This window comes from Ranitomeya variabilis, chromosome 5 (assembly GCF_051348905.1).
Source record: "Ranitomeya variabilis isolate aRanVar5 chromosome 5, aRanVar5.hap1, whole genome shotgun sequence".
Lineage (NCBI taxonomy): Eukaryota > Metazoa > Chordata > Amphibia > Anura > Dendrobatidae > Ranitomeya > Ranitomeya variabilis.
In genome coordinates, this window is record NC_135236.1 from 85,147,337 (window position 1) to 85,168,626 (window position 21,290).

General features: G+C 41.8%; 1 protein-coding gene across 1 annotated transcript in view; it reads right to left on the reverse strand.

The window, feature by feature from the left end:
* Positions 1-21,057, reverse strand: part of RETSAT (retinol saturase) — a 33,629-nt gene extending 12,572 nt beyond the window's left edge. Inside the window, exons 1-7 of the mRNA XM_077262810.1 lie at positions 20,840-21,057; positions 16,782-16,964; positions 16,097-16,338; positions 12,295-12,496; positions 10,674-10,871; positions 2,348-2,470; positions 493-631 (exon numbers count right to left, since the gene is read on the reverse strand). Coding sequence (XP_077118925.1) covers positions 493-631; positions 2,348-2,470; positions 10,674-10,871; positions 12,295-12,496; positions 16,097-16,338; positions 16,782-16,964; positions 20,840-20,996 — 1,244 coding nt within the window. The 5' untranslated portion in view covers positions 20,997-21,057. The remainder of the gene's footprint in view (positions 1-492; positions 632-2,347; positions 2,471-10,673; positions 10,872-12,294; positions 12,497-16,096; positions 16,339-16,781; positions 16,965-20,839) is intronic.
* Positions 21,058-21,290: the final 233 nt, after the last annotated feature.

Genomic DNA, 21,290 nt, shown 5'->3' on the forward strand with positions numbered 1-21,290 from the left:
TATCTCAAATGCCAGAGCGTTTCAGAAAAATAAATTATACTTGGTTATAACCCACAGACACTGAGTGGAGCGGCAGCCTGAACACTCAGCTGTCCTCCTTTCATACGCCTCCTCAATGAGATTTTGCAGTGAAGAAGAACAGAAGACTTGAGATCTCTGTCCTAGTGATTATTGGAGAGTTCAACAATGGAGACCCCAACGATCACTTAGCCTCTCATCTTTGCGTAGATTAAAGGGTGGGAAAATATTACAATTTCACTGTGCCATCAATAGCTTGGGGATGAACTACAGAGGAACAGTCATTTTCTGGAGTTACTCCCCGACCACGGATGGTCTACCCCATTCCATCTACGAACGCGTTATAATGGCCAGAAATGCTAATTTTGGGGAAAATTCTCATGTTCCCCACCCCTATTTGAGGGACAGCTGACAAGTACAGTATGCCTCATATATGCCCCACGGTATACAGAGTTAATCCGGGCTGGTACGTACATTTTCTGCAGGTCGTTGCCTGGTATGTAGATGTAGTTTGAGGCAGGAAGTTGGAGTTCTTCTTTTGAGCCTTTTATGCCAACGAAGAGGCTGAAGCCCCCCGTTCCGTGTCGCAGCATGCCCAGCTGAGATTGGATCTCTGGAGGGAGAATACAGGGCTCAGGATTAATTACTAAGAGCACATATAGAAGCGAGAAAGTGAATACGGGGGATTATTCTATATCGTACATGATCCACACATACAGGACAGATGTGCCGCTGTAATCCCGATATAAGCCGATGGCTATATACTAGAAAAATGCAAGATCACGTAGGAATCATGGAGACAGGGATCTGCTGGACTTTGGCTTCCCCCGCCTGATATACTGTATAGAAAGTTCTGCTGGTAAACAGCGATAAGGGATATTTGCTTCAGTAATTGTCACCCGCGCTGCCAAGGAGAAGTTAAACATTTCCCCAGATAAAGCTCCGATATTCCTGTGTCGGGATATATTAACTCTGTATTTTAGCTTTTTAAATCTATGTGCTAAAGACTTTTTTAACTCTGCTTTTTTTGCATTATTTTTAGCCTGCCTGCATACACTGACTATTTGCAGCAGATTTTTCTGCAGCAAAAGAAAAAAAAAGTGTTGGCAGGAAAACGCTGCATAAAATACATGCATTTTTAAAGCTTTTTTCCCCTATCCATTTGAATGGGTGAAAAATGCTGCGAAAATGCTCAAAGAATTCACATGATGCAGATTTGAAGGGAAAAAATGCTCTGATGGTTCAAATCTGCCAGGAAAAAAAAAATTGGAGCATGTTCATGAGATTACAGAAATCTCATTCATTGATTTTGCTGGTACTGTAAAACGCTGCATTTTTTTTTTTGCGGCAAAAATGCACAGAAAATAAACACTGTAAAAACTCATATTGTGAACAAGTCCTTATTGTGATTTTGTTCTGTACTTGCTTATGAGACCAGTCAATATGGCCGAGCTGTGAAAAGTACTTGTCTTACGCTGGAGACCAAAGTCAGAAAAGGACTTTTTGATTTCCAGGGGAGAGGATTAGGGACGCGCTCTATGGCGTGCAGAAAGGACTTTGAATAGTCTCTACGTTTTCAATAAACTTTGTATAAAGCAACAGCACAAGCAAACATGAGAAACTTTAATAAATCTTATTAAAGTAGTTTGCATTCCTCTCATCTTATGAGCCATTTGTCCCCCTCATCACTCACTGTAAAATACTAGTAACATCACTCCTTCTCAAGATAAGGCAGACTGACACCTTTCTGTCTATTACAGCAGAGAGAAGCATGTATGGACACACTTACTCAGTGCTGATACTTTCTAGTAAGTGTTTCTCTCACCCCGGAGCTGGATTTACAGCTACACTGCTCAATGCTGTTGTATAATGTACTCCTTGCAGCAACTGCTTCTGAACATGTGCTATACAGAGATAGAAGAGCAGGAATCCTTCATGACAGTGTATGGGAAACATCATAGCAGCTAGCGTCAACTAGATCAGAGACAACTGAAAATTAGAGATAGTCCAGAAATAGTGTACATGCAAATTACCGTATGGCTTGCTGTGAAAAGGTCACGAAACCCAATAGGTGATTTCTGATAAATTCCCTTACAAAAAAAAATTCCCATGAACTTTTTCTGCTTGCCACATTCCTAGTTTTGGACTAGAAATACTGATGGAGAAAATTGACATGTGGATGTGGCCTAACTAATAAGGTCTGTCTGCAGCAGAAGCCTCTCCCCACCCTTTTGTCTCAGTGATTCCCTTTCTTATTATTTTTGTGTTCCTTTACCAAGAGATTAACAAAAAATAAATAAATAAAATAAAATATAGTGCTTCCATTTACCTGGCATTGATTTAACCTCAGGAGGCAGAAGCTTCTCATATGTGTTAAAGATCCCGGCATCAGTAATTACAATTGGAGCAAAAATATTCATGGGGTCCATGCCCTTTCCTCTGACAACAACACCTACAGAAACACCAAAAAGAAGTAAATTATTGACAATTCCTCTGACGCTCTGACGGCACTATAGATATTACTACGATTTACATTACCCTTATTGCTTGGGATTTAGAAGCAAGACAAAGACCTATGAAAGATAAGTGACAACCAACATGGCTGCCATTACACTTCTCATAGGACTTGCCATCCAGCTAGAACAGTTGGGTGATAACTCTTAGAGAGCTGGAAAAGGTGGCCATATTTCAGAATATTCGGTTTTTAAAAGGGATGTGTTATCAGAAAATGACCAAATGTTTTCATCAGCTTTTTGTGTTAAATGTATTTTATTTTGGCAAAGAAACATTGTTCCATATAATAATTAAAAATGTAAAATTAAAATTTCTCATTATTGAAAATTAAAAATGAGAAATATTGCAATTTTCACACCGGCCACTTGGGATTTTGTAGACTCAAACATCCTGTTACAGGAAATGCACATGTGCATTGTCCACAATGAACAGACTCGGACGCTATGTTTTGTATTGAAGAGTCTAATGAAAAGAACGAAAAGAGGGGGGGACTAGGTCGGCTGTGACATCACTAAGTGTGATTGGTAGATCCCTTGTCACCAGCCGTGTACAGAGGTGCGGTCAGTCATTGTAACCTCTGAGGATAAATGAAACTGCTGAAAACTCATCCTGAAAGAACAGCAAGTATGAGTTTAAAATAGCCCTAGTGGTCAATGTGAAAATAGGAAGATTGCAATTTTATTTATTTATTTATTTTTTAAGAGATCACGATATAGAAAAAAAAATGTAAGAAAAATACTGTGAAATATATATATATTTATTTTTTTCACAGTATTTTTCTTATATATATATCTGTAAGAAAAATAGCTATCTATCTATCTAATAGCAAAAATTGGAACAGCACAAATCCTTTACTTATCTTCGGGTGCAAAGCCCCCAGACTACCCGTCCACTGGTCGTCTCTAGTCCATACGTTTCCAAAAAAGCAGGCAGCACTCCATTTTCTTACAGATAATATGTAGGATTTTAATGAACCCACATGTCTCTGCGACGTTTCGGCTCTGAATGAGCCTTTCTCAAGCAGTGAGTGTTACATCTTAGTGCATATATATAGAGACAATCCCATCATCCCTCACTTACAGCCAATTAAAGTGCAATTCCAACCTTTTGTCATACATATTCTCATTGGTTACATAAAGTGCTTAAGTGCTAACTAGTGTCCGGTGTTCACACATCTCCACATTCCGTCTAGTAGATTATTAATGATCTGAACCATTGTTCCTGCTTACCTCTGCAGAGACATGCCGTCGATGGAGGATATCGGCGTTCTAAATTAGTCACTGCGCATGTCCCAGCGCTTACAATTCCGTCATAACCACGTGTATGATTAAAGGCCAATCAGACACCAAGGGGCGGTATCCAGAGTCAGGCGCATGCGCTGTAGCGTCTATTGGCGCCATATTGGATGTGGCAAAACACACAGGGTTAGCTACCGCCATCTTAGTTGTGGAGTATCAAGGTGTTAGCGATAAACATATATTGTTAACAGGGAATCAAGTACCTCTATGCCGCATCTATAATCAGGCGCACGCGCAAAGCGCCTGTTACCGCCATATTAGTTGTGGCATATCTCCCATAGCCATAGTGGTTGTGGCCTCACAGGGTGCTTTATCCACACTAATCCATTTACTTATTGAGAAGATTAATCAGCGCTTATGGTACAAGCTTACTCAGCCTTTTCTAGCGCCCTACAAAATGAATAATTCTCACTAAAGTGTAGTTCACTTTTACACAGCACTCTTTCACTGCCGCATGGACCTTTTCATGCCTAATCCCGCCCTGGCAGCCAGAACTGGCCTTATTACAGACCATCCTCCAGTTACCAAGCAGGGTCTAGAGGCTGCACTAAGCCTTTCATGGCAAACTGCCTCACCTCCTGACTCCTGCATAGCGGTAGCAATACAGACCGGCTACCACCTAAACCGCAGCTGTGTGAACAAACACTTGGTCCTTTTGTGTACGAATCATAAAGGAACTATTAACCCTTTCAGGCAAAAGCCACAACCCCTGGACTTTATACACCACATCACAATCTATTAATATAGCAAAAAAATACTAAAATATCATTTTGCAAAAATGTATTCATTGGCCTTCAATCACATCACATGTATGACTAATGTTATTAATTATTTCACATTAAATTTATGCTTCATTTCTTGAGAAGAATCTTTTAAAGAAAAGGAAAACTCTATTTCTCTCCATCTCCACACGTCCCCCCAGGCAAGATCTTATGACCGTATGCAAGCGGCAAAATCACCTAGATAAAACAGATATATAAAATTAGGAACATAACCAAAGCCAATCAAATATTCCTAAGTGTAAAATTACAGTAATAGACCATCACTTCTGTATCTTCAACAACACAGTACAAGATGAAAAACCGTACATTACAGAATTGCATGCATTTTGAAATCCACATTTAGACCTTTGGGCCTGAGAGTATTCAACTTATATATCCACATTAATTCCCTCTTCTTGAGGACTTGCTCCCTATCACCTCCCCTCCTATCCACTGGTACCGTATCTATAATTTTACATTTTAGATCTCTCTCGGAATGATTACATTCAGTAAAGTGTTTAGGCACAGGGAGATCAGTTCTCTTCTTCCTTATGGTATATCGGTGCTGGTTCATTCTAACCTTGAACTCACAGGTCGTTTCACCGACATACCACAGATTACACGGACACATCAGGAGGTAGATGACATAATCTGAGTTACATGTCAAGTAGTGTTTAATTTCATATGTCTTTCCCGTTATTGGGTGTTCAAATGTTCCACCCTTGACCATATGCGTACAATTCACGCAACTCAAGCAAGGAAAACATCCATTTTTTCTGGAGCCAGTCAGGAACAATTGTCTGCTCGTCTTGCTTGGGCCTACATCAGATTTAATCAAAAAGTCCCTAATATTCTTATTCTTTTTATATGAATATAGAGGTGGTAATTTCAACTCTTTTATATCAGGCAGACATTTCCCCAGCATCCCCCAATGTTTAGTTATGACAATTGCTACCAACTTACTCTCCTCTCCCTATGTGGTAACAAATGGGACACGTCTTTGTTTTCTTTTGCATTCATCTTTTACATCCTTCTTTATAAGTTTTACTCTATTTTCTTGTAATACCTTATTTTTGGTTATTTCCAACAAATTTCTAGGGTAGCCCCTATCAAGAAATTTTTTAACCATTAAGTCCACCACTGTACCTAGATCTTCCTCTTTTTTAACAATACGTCTTACTCTAAGCAGTTGACTTAACAGAAAAGACTTTATCATAGACCGTGGATGTTGACTATCAAACAACAGAAGATTGTTTCTATCAGTATTTTTTACAAACAGTGTGGTACTTAATTCCCCTCTATCTAGACTGACAAGTACATCAAGAAACTAGATATTCCTTCTAGACGTGACCAGCATGAATTTAATGGTGTCATCGATAGTGTTTAAAAATAGATGGAAATTCTCCAACTCTCTCTGAGACCCTGTCCAAAGGAGGAAGACATCATCTATGTACCTCCACCACACCAAAACATGTCGGAAGTGGTGGGATACATAGATGAGGTCCTCCTCCAGGACCTCCATGACCAAATTTGCATACGCGGGGGCCATATTGGCCCCCATGGCGGTTCCACGTTTTTGCGTGTAAAACGTATCACCGAACATGAAGTCGTTTCGTTTCAAAATAATTTCTAGCATTTTCAATAGAAATGTTTTACCTTCCAGTGTGAACCTTGATGGATCTAACTTCCTTTCAACTGCCCTCAAACCCTGTTCATGGTCAATAGATGTATAAAGAGACACTACATCGAAGGATGCAAGTATGACATCACCCTCTAAATGTAGTGCTTCCAATTTATTTAGAAAATCCGTTGTATCTCTAATATATGACTTACATTGTTTAGCCATAGGGTTGAGGATTTTGTCGAGGAAGATACCCATCTTATTAAAGATAGAGCCCACCCCCGACACTATAGGTCGCCCTGGAGGGTTGACCATCGACTTATGTATCTTCGGAATTATATACAGCACCGGAGTGCGTGGGTGATTCTCAAATAGGTAATCATACAGATCCTGATCTATCACACCCGCATCCAACGCTTCTTTTAAGCAAGCCTTGATCTCTTTACTTATATCAAACTTTGGATCACAATCCATTCTCAGGTACACATTGTCATCATTTAATTGTCTCATAACTTCAGCAACGTACATTTCCTTGTCCATGATGACGACTGCTCCTCCCTTATCTGCGGGTTTCACCACAATATCGTCGTCATGGACAAGTTTCTGCAGTGCCTCAAACTCTTCCTTCAAAATGTTCGGATGTGCGTATTCTTTTACTACATTATTCCTTATTAGTCACATCTGTGTGACCAAAACTTCAGAAGAAGAAAAAGGCGGGGAGGCAGGCGCCAACATCGGAGGCAAAAAGAAGACAGAAAAAACCAAGGCACAACCCCAGAAGACAATAAACCTCAGGAGGAGGGAACAGAACTCATAGTAAATATTTCGAAAAAGGTACTAACGGACATGCAAATTTCTGTATTAAGTAAGGGACTAAGTTTCAGCCCATGTGCGCATAAAGACTGGTTCGAGTCACAGCTGGATCTTGAACATTTTTTTAGACAGATTAGACTGAGAGAATGGTTCAATGATAAAGACATTAGCAATGAATTTGACTTGAATGCGGTACAATTAAAGAAAAACAGTAGATTTATTCCACCAATCAACTCAGCAGCAATTGAGGCCTTTGAAATAGCAGTGAAATTAGACATTGAGCAAATAAGGAATAATGTAGTAAAAGAATACGCACATCCGAACATTTTGAAGGAAGAGTTTGAGGCACTGCATGAACTTGTCCATGACGACGATATTGTGGTGAAACCCGCAGATAAGGGAGGAGCAGTCGTCGTCTTGGACAAGGAAATGTACATTGCTGAAGTTACGAGACAATTAAATGATGACAGTGTGTACCTGAGAATGGATTGTGATCCAAAGTTTGATATAAGTAAAGAGATCAAGGCTTGCTTAAAAGAAGCGTTGGATGCGCGTGTGATTTGCGTATGCAAATTTGGTCCTGGAGGTCCTGGAGGAGGACCTCATCTATGTATCCCACCACTTCCGACATGTATTGGTGTGGTGGAGGTACATAGATGATGTCTTCCTCCTTTGGACAGGGTCTCAGAGAGAGTTGGAGAATTTCCATCTATTTTTAAACACTATCGATGACACCATTAAATTCACGCTGGTCATGTCTAGAAGGAATATCCAGTTTCTTGATGTACTTGTCAGTCTAGACAGAGGGGAATTAAGTACCACACTGTTTGTAAAAAATACTGATTGTTTCTATCTTCTGTTGTTTGATAGTCAACATCCACGGTCTATGATAAAGTCTATTCTGTTAAGTCAACTGCTTAGAGTAAGACGTATTGTTAAAAAAGAGGAAGATCTAGGTACAGTGGTGGACTTAATGGTTAAAAAATTTCTTGATAGGGGCTACCCTAGAAATTTGTTGGAAATAACCAAAAATAAGGTATTACAAGAAAATAGAATAAAACTTATAAAGAAGGATGTAAAAGATGAATGTAAAAGAAAACAAAGACGTGTCCCATTTGTTACCACATAGGGAGAGGAGAGTAAGTTGGTAGCAAATGTCATAACTAAACATTGGGGGATGCTGGGGAAATGTCTGCCTGATATAAAAGAGTTGAAATTACCACCTCTATATTCATATAAAAAGAATAAGAATATTAGGGACTTTTTGATTAAATCTGATGTAGGCCCAAGCAAGACGAGCAGACAATTGTTCCTGACTGGCTCCAGAAAAAATGGATGTTTTCCTTGCTTGAGTTGCGTGAATTGTACGCATATGGTCAAGGGTGGAACATTTGAACACCCAATAACGGGAAAGACATATGAAATTAAACACTACTTGACATGTAACTCAGATTATGTCATCTACCTCCTGATGTGTCCGTGTAATCTGTGGTATGTCGGTGAAACGACCTGTGAGTTCAAGGTTAGAATGAACCAGCACCGATATACCATAAGGAAGAAGAGAACTGATCTCCCTGTGCCTAAACACTTTACTGAATGTAATCATTCCGAGAGAGATCTAAAATGTAAAATTATAGATACGGTACCAGTGGATAGGAGGGGAGGTGATAGGGAGCAAGTCCTCAAGAAGAGGGAATTAATGTGGATATATAAGTTGAATACTCTCAGGCCCAAAGGTCTAAATGTGGATTTCAAAATGCATGCAATTCTGTAATGTCCTGTTTTTCATCTTGTACTGTGTTGTTGAAGATACAGAAGTGATGGTCTATTACTGTAATTTTACACTTAGGAATATTTGATTGGCTTTGGTTATGTTCCTAATTTTATATATCTGTTTTATCTAGGTGATTTTGCCGCTTGCATACGGTCATAAGATCTTGCCTGGGGGGACGTGTGGAGATGGAGAGAAAGAGTTTTCCTTTTCTTTAAAAGATTCTTCTCAAGAAATGAAGCATAAATTTAATGTGAAATAATTAATAACATTAGTCATACATGTGATGTGATTGAAGGCCAATGAATACATTTTTGCAAAATGATATTTTAGTATTTTTTTGCTATATTAATAGATTGTGATGTGGTGTATAAAGTCCAGGGGTTGTGGCTTTTGCCTGAAAGGGTTAATAGTTCCTTTATGATTCGTACACAAAAGGACCAAGTGTTTGTTCACACAGCTGCGGTTTAGGTGGTAGCCGGTCTGTATTGCTACCGCTATGCAGGAGTCAGGAGGTGAGGCAGTTTGCCATGAAAGGCTTAGGGCAGCCTCTAGACACTGCTTGGTAACTGGAGGATGGTCTGTAATAAGGCCAGTTCTGGCTGCCAGGGCGGGATTAGGCATGAAAAGGTCCATGCGGCAGTGAAAGAGTGCTGTGTAAAAGTGAACTACACTTTAGTGAGAATTATTCATTTTGTAGGGCGTTAGAAAAGGCTGAGTAAGCTTGTACCATAAGCGCTGATTAATCTTCTCAATAAGTAAATGGATTAGTGTGGATAAAGCACCCTGTGAGGCACGCCACAACCACTATGGCTATGGGAGATATGCCACAACTAATATGGCGGTAACAGGCGCTTTGCGCGTGCGCCTGATTATAGATGCGGCATAGAGGTACTTGATTCCCTGTTAACAATATATGTTTATCGCTAACACCTTGATACTCCACAACTAAGATGGCGGTAGCTAACCCTGTGTGTTTTGCCACATCCAATATGGCGCCAATAGACGCTACAGCGCATGCGCCTGACTCTGGATACCGCCCCTTGGTGTCTGATTGGCCTTTAATCATACACGTGGTTATGATGGAATTGTAAGCGCTGGGACATGCGCAGTGACTAATTTAGAACGCCGATATCCTCCATCGACGGCATGTCTCTGCAGAGGTAAGCAGGAACAACGGTTCAGATCATTAATAGTCTACTAGACGGAATGTGGAGATGTGTGAACACCGGACACTAGTTAGCACTTTATGTAACCGATGAGAATATGTATGACAAAAGGTTGGAATTGCACTTTAATTGGCTGTAAGTGAGGGACGATGGGATTGTCTATATATATATGCACTAAGATGTAACACTCACTGCTTGAGAAAGGCTCATTCAGAGCCGAAACGTCGCAGAGACATGTGGGTTCATTAAAATCCTACATATTATCTGTAAGAAAATGGAGTGCTGCCTGCTTTTTTGGAAACGCATCTATCTATATATATATATATATATATATATATATATATATATATATATATATATATATATATATATATATATATATATATATATATACACACACACAGATGTGTAACAAAAAAACCTGGTTTAAACAATAGGTAATTTTCTAATGACATTACATATAAGACACAAAAAGAGTTGTGAAACAAATAGATGAAATACTAACATTTTGGGTTTTGAATTCCAGTATTCTCTGAACGGACCTCGTGGCAGGGATGGGTCCGTACATGCCCATTAGGCCTGGATAGCAGTATATAACTCTTTTTTTTTTCTTCGAGGTGTGTCAGGATGTAGGGGCCCACAGAAAGCATTGTTACGATCTATGTACACAGCACATGATGCTTCTCGGTACAGATGGCCGGTACTCACCACAAGCTCTCTTATCACTGTTCACCAGGATTTGCTCTACAGTTGCTCTTGACAGAACAGCTCCTCCAGCTTTTGCAATCGTGGGCGCAAGGTGGTAGGTGATTTCACTGGCACCACCGGTGGGATACCAGGCTCCATTCATGAAATGATCGATCAGTATGGCATGCAGAGAAAAGCTGGCCTTGTCTGGGAACACACCTGAGGAGACAGGAGAGATACCGTTTCTTATTCCCTGAGGCATATGACTAACATTAGGGGCTAAATAGATACTAGAAAAAAATATATATATATAAAATCTCCTCAAGTACGAACCCCAAATAAGAATGTCATTGTTCTGTGAGATAATAGAGTTTGACAGTTCAAGGTCTACACCCAAACTCATGTCAAACCAGATCACAATGCTCCACTGGGTACCGGCCGCACCTTACAGGGCATTTCCAGATAAACTAAGAAATATCAACTCCTTGAGACGTTCTCTTCCGTCAGATGATATGGGGTTCAGTATAAGAGTAGATTACAGAGAATCAGTCTTGTTACAGGCCGCATTTCAATGAAGCCTACTGGATATGGATTACTCAGGTTCGGCCAACAATCTAATGTATGCGAGTGTCTCCAGACAACGCTCCTGAAGGCAAATGATGGTGGAAGGGGGAGAGGAATCATGGACTTTAATATTGTAGATTCTTTGTACATTTGGGGGGGACAAACCACAGTCAGAAGGGTCTTCCGACAGCTTAAGGATACTGTATGTGCACATGCCTTGAGTGTCTCCCTATAGCCAAACAATGCAGGTACCCTGGCATCTACAAGGTGCCATGTGCACGAACCCCAAGGCTGGTTTCCCACATCGGCACGGATAGGTCGCAGGTCTCCTGACCTGCACTCCTTAGCTTCACAGGCATATACGGGTCAATAAACTCGCAGTCTGTCTGTGCATCACATAAACCCGGGCCCTATATCAGTTTTCGCGGGTGATCCGCAGGTGCACATAGTCGCACAGTGGACATGAGATTTCTAGAAATCTCACCCACTATGCTGTCACAGCTGGCCGCTGCGGGTTTGGCTCTACATAAATACAAGGTACCAAACCCGCAGCAAATCCTGATTGTGGGCACGTACCCTAAGAGGAGAGGTTCTGTAGTGAAATGTTATGTGATCCTATAACGTACAGTTGCCGCTGTACCTATATATGCTCAGCTCCCCTCTGTAATTATAGGAGGAAACGCTCCAATTATTTACACTGCAGTTTCGGCTTATCTGCCATTTGCCAAATGAACACACCCTTACCATTATCAGGAAATTCTAACAATGTCACCATTCATATCTTGTGAATGCAGTTCATACATTGCATGTACTCTTGTCCATGAGCCGCTGCTAGCACTGCAGCACCAGTCTGAGCTGCAATACCAGTCACAGCCTGGGGACAAGGGTGTCGTTGTTACTAAGAGTAATAAAACAGACATGTTTTGCTGAACTGGACAACATCTGTATACATCTTTGGGTTTTAAACACAGTGACATGTTAATAATATTCCACTAGTCAGTCTGTATATTACGTATGGGAATGTTAAGAAGCCCAAATATTACTCTTAACTACTGTACATAGATTTCTGGCCACTTACCATAGGTCCCAAATATGTAGCTTAGTACGGCCTGTAACTCCTTGTTCTTGGTGAATTCGCTGACAACCTCGGTCACACTGCGTTTAGCGTAGCGGAAAAACGGGGAGAACCAATTCAACAGTCCGGTGCTACACAAGAATCGGGAGATCGGCAAAGGGAGCACCTTAATGATGACCATGTCTGGGACCCGACCAGCCACTTTCTAGGTAGTACAAATGATAGTTAGATTTAGCCGACACTTAAATCCACCTTTTTTTTTAACCAAATATTTCATGACAGCTAAAAGGGGTTGTCCATGATCAAGAGAAAATTGCCCAATGGTGAAGAATGTAAAAACATAAGAATTTAAAGAACCCCTGTAGCCTTAGCACATTTGCTTGTATTTGATTGCTTGGCTGTGAGACGTATGTGACTACTGCATCCAATCCCTGCCAGTGACCGGAGGGGGTACTGCAATAGAAGCACTGTAAGTGAAGCTACCTTTATTCACTTGTCCAATATTGGCCCAATTTCTCTTTTAATCATAGACATCCCCTGTAAGACAATTTATTTGCAAAAGAAAGTACAAACAATATGACCAAATAAAGGGACGCCATCAATTCCTATCCCAGTGGAGATCTTTGTGCCAGAATGAGGGTGTTTGAGCAGATTATTAGAACTTATTGTATGTGACAACATAACATTTTTGTCAAGTCAGTCAGCCCCTTTAAATAGGGTCAAAAATAAGAGCTCCGTTTATCTGATAAAGAGCTTGAAATTCCTTTGCATTTGGCCGGGAACACACAACGTATAAAAATACGGTCCGTTTTACACGGCCGAGAATCGCACAAATGTTTACAAAACAGTGATCCGTGTGCAGTGCGAGGATGCGATTTCCTCGCATCAAATTATCCGTGTGTCATCCGTATGGCGATATTTTCTCGCCGGCTTGTAAAACGGACATAGAATGGATCCATGGCCTCAAATATTAGTAAAAACATATACACAGTCTAAAAATATAATAATAATAATAATAATAATATTTATATTTTTGTAGCTACCTAGACTTGCGGTACTGCGCCCCCTGCTGACATAAACTCATATGAACTCGAGCGTGGGAATTTTTCTGAATCTTTTCTCACGCTCGAGTTCATATGAGGTTATGCCAGCAGGGGGCGCAGCACCGCAAGTCTAGGTAGCTACGTTCCCCTGCTTCCCATTCATTCCCCAGATTTTACAGTCAGGAGCACAGCTGCATTAGCAGAGCTCCTGGCTGTAAAAATCTTTAACCCCTTCAGATGGATTTACATCGTGGGACAAGACTGAACAACGGAAGGTATGGAATATTGTTGATTTGTTATTTTAACTTTGTTTCAGGTGACAAGGGTCTTCAATTGGATTAAGAGTATAATAAACTATTACAACACCCTGGGTCTTTATTTCATTAAAATACTTTTTTCCAAATGTGTGTGTTTTATTAACCATTTACTACTATTGGATTAATAATGGATAGGTGTCTTATTGACACCTCTCCATTATTAACCTGGCTTAATGTCACCTTACAATAGCAAGGTGACATTAACCCTTTATTACCCCATATCCCATCGCTACACGGGAGTGGGAAGAGAGAGGCCAAGTGTCAGAATAGGCGCATCTTACAGATGTGCCTTTTCTGGGGTGGCTGGGGGCAGATGTTTGTAGCCAGGGGGCTAAACCATGGTCCCTCTCTAGGCTATTAATATCTGCCCTCAGTCACTGGCTTTACCACTCTGGCGGAGAAAATCCCGCGATTTAACCCTTTATTTTAACAGCTAGAGTCCCCAAATTTTGCACACATACACTTCAAACATTAGAATTGAGGAATATGTAAAAAAAATAAGGGATATGAGATGGTTTACTGTATGTAAAGCATGTCTCATATCCTGTCGGGTTTGGGAAGGAGATAGCAAAAGCCAGCAATTGAATTACCGGCGGCTTTTCTAGCGCTATATGAGATATAAATATATGTATGTATATATATATATATATATATATATATATATATATATATATATATATATATATATATATATATATATATATATATATATATATATATATACACACACACACACTCACCGGCCACTTTATTAGGTACACCATGCTAGTAACGGGTTGGACCCCTTTTGCCTTCAGAACTGCCTCAATTCTTCGTGGCATAGATTCAACAAGGTGCTGGAAGCATTCCTCAGAGATTTTGGTCCATATTGACATGATGGCATCACACAGTTGCCGCAGATTTGTCGGCTGCACATCCCAAAGATGCTCCATACAAGGCAGGATGGATCCATGCTTTCATGTTGTTTACGCCAAATTCTGACCCTACCATCCGAATGTCGCAGCAGAAATCGAGACTCATCAGACCAAGCAACGTTTTTCCAATCTTCTACTGTCCAATTTCGATGAGCTTGTACAAATTGTAGCCTCAGTTTCCTGTTCTTAGCTGAAAGGAGTGGTACCCGGTGTGGTCTTCTGCTGCTGTAGCCCATCTGCCTCAAAGTTCGACGCACTGTGCGTTCAGAGATGCTCTTAGGCCTACCTTGGTTGTAACGGGTGGCGATTTGAGTCACTGTTGCCTTTCTATCAGCTCGAACCAGTCTGCCCATTCTCCTCTGACCTCTGGCATCAACAAGGCATTTCCGCCCACAGAACTGCCGCTCACTGGATTTTTTTTCTTTTTCGGGCCATTCTCTGTAAACCCTAGAGATGGTTGTGCGTGAAAATCCCAGTAGATCAGCAGTTTCTGAAATACTCAGACCAGCCCTTCTGGCACCAACAACCATGCCACGTTCAAAGGCACTCAAATCACCTTTCTTCCCCATACTGATGCTCGGTTTGAACTGCAGGAGATTGTCTTGACCATGTCTACATGCCTAAATGCACTGAGTTGCCGCCATGTGATTGGCTGATTAGAAATTAAGTGTTAACAAGAAGTTGGACAGGTGTACCTCATAAAGTGGCCGGTGAGTGTATATATACCTATACTATGTGTAGACATTAATTTTATTTGTTCTATTCTAACATGTCAGTGTGATTTTACTGTACACCGGGGTGAAGTGCCGGCTTTTCTATAGACCACCGCTGCGTATTTCTCGCCAGTCACACTGATGGTCCGTGTGTAATCCGATTTTTCTCACCCCCATAGACTTTCATTGGCGATTCTCGGCCGAGATACGCTGACAATCACAGCATGCGGAAGCCGAGAAAACAACGGATAATAGGAGCTGCCCCATAGATTAACATTGAGAAGAGTGCTATGCGATTTTTTATCGCATTGCACTGGGTCATATTACGGTCTAGTGTGACTCCGGCCTTTAGAAGATCACTTTCTGGCTTTCTGCGGCTGCTACTAAGGAGGCGCTTAAGAGCTTACTGCTTTCTGCTGAACTTAAAGGGTTTGTCCAACCAGTGAAAAAACGGCTGTTTCTTTTAGAAACAGTGACACTCCTATCCACAGGTTGCAAATGGTATTGCAGCTTAGCTTTCTCACTTCATAGGACTGAGTTGCAATAAATGACAATCCATTGTCAAAGATATCACTATTTCTGATGGAAAAAAAAACAGCCATTTTTTTTTTTATTTTTAGGGGCTATCCAACATCCTGGAAAATCCCTTAAAATAATAATCCAGTAGGAAGTTTGTATGTGGATATAATGGAGGTGTGGGCTGATTTGGATCCCTTCTAGGAGTGCTGTGAAGATTGCCTTCCTCTCCAGAGGACCTAGCGTTGTGTAGCTTACTAAGGTAATCACTGATATGAGGCCTCATACCGCACTCTACTAACCTTAACCAGATGCAAAAAATCATCAATGGCCTTCTCCTCCCCTGGAAATGCCTTTTTCAGTTCATCAGCATAGGCTTTTCTCCCAGCTTTCATGTTGTAACGACGGCCATTGTTTGGGTCCCCCAAGACCACCACATCAAATGGATTGTCCATTAAAGACCACTGCAGCTGACCATCCGTCAACTGGTCCACCAAAATCCGAGAAGGAGATTCCTCATTCAGCTGTCCAATGTAATGAATTCCTGAGAGTGAATGTAAAGGATATGGTTATAGGGGTCATCCGGTGAGAATATTCTAATTGTTGGGGGTCCAACTGCCGAGATCCGCACCGATCAGCAAAACGGAGAAGTTTTATCTCTGATGTTGCACCTTTCTCCTTGTTACAAAATAGAGCGGCAGGTTGGCTCCCAACTGATGCTCCATTCATTGTCTATTGGGCTGCCGGAAAAAAAAAAAACAAAAAAAAAAAAAAACACAAGGGCAGAGCTCAGCAGCCCCATAGGGAATGAATGGAGCGGAGGTGCCACTCTATTACAACCTGGATAAAAGTTCCCCGTTCTGCTGGTCGGTGTAGGACCTAGTGGTCAGACCTTCACCGATCAACAACTTATCTCCTATCTTATGGATAACATGTCTGGTGAAGCATGTTATGTATTGGTATCTGTCTCCATTATTTCATACTCACCCACATCAAACTCATAGCCCTTCTCATTGAAAGTATGGCAGCAGCCACCCAATTTTCCCAGTTGCTCCAAGACCAGTACCCGTTTTCCAGCCCTGGCGAGCAGTGCAGCTACTCCTTGTCCTCCGATTCCACTGCCAATAACTATGGCGTCCAGTTTATCCGGAACTTTTTCAGGAGAGAAAGCTATTTAAAAAAAAAATGGAGAATGTATTATGGGAATGAGAATTCTGCATATCATCAAAAATAATAGATTGACTAGTGAGAAGAACTTTTGGAAGACAATTTCCCTTTGACCATTTCCATCAATGTTAAATCCACCACTGTTTTTTAGGTTTTTTTTATGGCATTCTTTATTCAGTAAAAATTACCTGGCAGTATGAGGTGTATACGGGTATGGAAATGCTGAACTTATAAAAGGTTTATGTTGTATATATTTCAGTGGGTTAAAGCGAACCTGTCAGCAGGATTGTGCACGGTAACCTACACACAGTATCAGGTCAGCGCCGTTATACTGATTAAAATGATACCTTCGTTGATGAAATACGTCTTGTGGTTGTTGTTTTAGCTTTATTTTCAGTTTTGCCCGCGGACACTGGCAATGGAGAAATTAATTTCTCCGTCTCCTCCAGCAGCTGTGCTGCGATCCTCTTGCAAGAAGATCGGAGCACGGACACTCGGATCACGCTCGCAGCAGAGCAGGAGCCGCATCACATCCGATGTGATACGCTAGTGTGTCTCCGGCCTATGACTGATCTTCACAGCAGGACCAAAATGGCAGTTAAAGGCGCTTTCAGCAGAACCCCGGCTTCCAACAACCTACCCGTGTGATGCCATTGCGCGGGATTGATGGGGGCCGATGCACATGTGCAACGACAATGATATTATTTACACCCCACTGTCGTTGATTGAACATCTGACCGCTAATAAGACAGGCTGATGCTGGCTGTGTAACAAAGCCATCATCTGCCGGGTACAATACCGGTGCAGGAACGTCATACACCCGCCGCCACCATATGACATCATTTTACGCTATGTGCACATTGAGGGGGTTAATGGCCTAACAATAATTATAATATCGGAAAATCACTTAAACTTGACCTGATTGCACTGTGTGATATTTCCTGTGAGAAACAGACAGACAATCTGTGCTAAGGCGGGCGAACAAAATTTTGGCCATCTCGCCTGTCTCTCCCATACACAGGAGCGCTCATTACAGGGTTAATAGCGGCGGTAACGGAGTGAGTTACCCGCGGCATTACGCTGTCCGTTACCGCCGGCATTAACCCTGTGTGAGCGGTGAGCGGAGGGGTGTATGCGGGCGCCCGGCAGTGAGTGCGGGGAGTAAGGAGCGGCCATTTTCTTCCGGACTGTGCGCGTCGCTGATTGGTCGCGGCAGCCATGACAGGCCGCTGGCAAGACCAATCAGCGAACGAATAACCGTTACAGACAGACAGGACAGACGGAAGTGACCCTTAGACAATTATATAGTAGATCATTGTGTAATAATATGTTCATTTATGGTCTGTTGTCGTCTGCAATGAATCAATGGGGGAGATTTATCAAAACTGATATGATATGATCTACCTGTTTCCATTTTTATTTATTTTTTAAGGCCTGACTGGTTGTACTTGGTAAATGCTCTACATTTCTAAAATTTGGATAACTCTCCCTCATTGTGCAATTTAGGGTAGGCAGAAATGTGTTCACCTCGGATTTAAAGGGGTGTTCCCATCTCCAAGATTATATCCCAATATGTAGTAGGAATAACATTATTATTATCATCAAAAACCTCCAATTAGAAATCTAGTATAGTTCTCCTTATTCGCTGTGTCACTTACCCAATGTGCAGGGCATTGCAGTACCTTAGATAGCCATGGTTACAACCCATATGAGTGGTGATAACCATGGATACATAAGACTATTTGCTGACCAAGTGTGATCTGACAAAACATCGGACCAGTGTTATTCTACGGGGCTGTGCACATGTCCGATGTTTTCCTCGGACACAGACGGTCTAAGCAAAAAAAAAGGAATCGCTGCATGCCGAGTTTCATCACATATTTGGACGCGCTTGGCCATGCACATCAATGAGTGCATGGAAAACACTGAACTGCACTCGGATTACATCAGACTGCAGTAAGATTTACTCACAGTGACAATGGAGAAGATGGAGAAATTTTATATAATCCAGAATTTTTTTGTGCAATTTTTTGCATCATTTAGTAATAATAATAAAAAAAAAAAAGCGCAACTTTTTGCAGTTAAAGACAAAAATAAAGACATTTTTTGACTTTGCGCAAAATTTATGAACCAGGTGCACCACTCGCAAATGATGAATCAGGGCCTCGGTGTGTGTGTGTGTTTTTTTACCTCTAGAAGATTTTCAACTAAGAAACAGTTAATAAAAACTTCCAACAACATGACAGCGACAACTTTTTATCCACTGGTGATTTTACCTTCCTTGCTGTAAACGGTCAGCCATTATTCCTAGGAAGACATTACCAAATCCATTGCCGTACATTTATGCAGAGGGAGATGTGCTGCCAATAACATGCCGAACAATCGTATTAGCAGCGTTCGTAAAAGAGCAGAGATCGGCTCGATTGTGAAATGTCAGCCCCTTGCGATGCAATTTTAGGGCATGTTCAGACTGGGCAGATTTTTACAGTACCAGCAAAGTGAATGAGATTTAAGAAAAAAAAAAAAACAAGTCATGCACACACTTGGTTTATTTCCTATCCTTTTTTGAGCTGCTGGGCCTTTTTTTTTTAAATCTACAGCATGTTAATTTTTTCAGTGTATATGCATTCTAATGAATGGAGAAAAAAAAAAACGCATGAATTTTACGCAATGTTTTTCTTGCAGAAAAAATGAAAAAAACTGCAAAAAAAAAAAGCTGTATGTGAACATACCCTGACTTTCAGTTAACTCATGATCTGGCTGGATTACAAGTGAGATCTGCTGCCCCCTGTGTTAGACACAGGAACTGCACGCACAGCCCATAATGCACTGTCACCCAGGAGTCAGCGCTCCTCGTCACATGATTGTGTGATGGATACCAGAGTGTGGGTGTAACACACGGGAAGTGCTCTATTACTTATATATGCCCGACCTCCCATGGTTACAGAGGCAGTACGTGCAGTCTCAGCATTAGCGATGACACCCAGAGTTCGCACGTGTAGCAGAGCTGTGTTTGTCAGATGTAGCAGAGCTGTGTTTGAGTTGATTATACAAGCTTTCTCCTCAGGAAGCACTGTCGACACTTTGGGGCCTATTTCCCTTGTGTTATGAGCAGCCTAAGGCCGGTTTCACACATCAGTGTCTCCGGTACGTGTGGTGACAGTTTCCTCACGTAAAGGAGAGACTGACACACGCAGAGACATTAAAATGAATGTGTCTCTGCACATGTCAGCATGTTTTCACGGACCGTGTGTCCGTGTGCAAAACAAGGAGACATGTCAGCGTTCGTGGGAGCGCTGGATCACACAGACCCATTAAAGTCAATGGGTGCGGGTAAACACGTACCGCACACGGATGCCATCCATGTGCGTTTTTAAAGTCATAGGGTTAAAATTTAAACATTGTTTCAATACACGGACATCACACGGATCCCACACGGATGGTACCACGTGAGCACACGGACACGGATAACTCCGGTACCGGAAATATCTGGAGGTGTGAGACTGACCTTAGACGATCACCGACCAGCATCACGTTTGACCTCCTGCTTACGCAGGCTGACCGCTGCTCTGGTGCTCACACAACGATCAGTAATAGATCATTGTGGGCTCATAGGCTGCCATTGTTCTCGACAGCGCAGGTCCTGTTTACATTGGAGGATGCGCTGCCCAGAACGATGATCTTTTGTGATCCTCTCACCCGAAGATTGTGCATTTTCTTCGTTCTTTGGGTGATCGGGTCAACCTGATTAGAGCGAACGATCATTACTAGGAACGATCATGTCCGATAATCGTGCAGTGTCAAAGTGCTAAGGGGTTCCCCGAAAGACCTGAATCATAACACAAAGACAGTGATGGGTACAGGCGTCGTCGTCTTACCATTCTTTATCACTTTCCTCTTCATTGCCTTATCAAACACGACCGGTCCTGGGGGTCTCCGGGTGTCCACAGCAAATGGGTTCGGACCCCGACTTCCCAGCCATGACTTTACGATGATGAAGATGAGGATGACCCCGGCTATAACATAAAGCCACATGTCTGTAATAACTGTGCAGAGCCTGTGAGAAGCTGCCTGTCAGTGTGCTGCTCTTGTACACAGAGAATGGGGCTGGCCCTGACCCTATAACTCCACCAATCGCACAGTACGGGGCTGGCCCTAACCCTATAACTCCACCTGGTCCACATTCCATGCTGCCATTCATCCAGTGCAAACACTATAAGCATACAGTGCCAGCCTGGGCACAGGGGGACGAGGGCCAACTGCGGATCAGACAGTATTACGAAAGTCATTGTAATATTCGCCTTCTCCCCGCACTGTGAAATCCTGGCA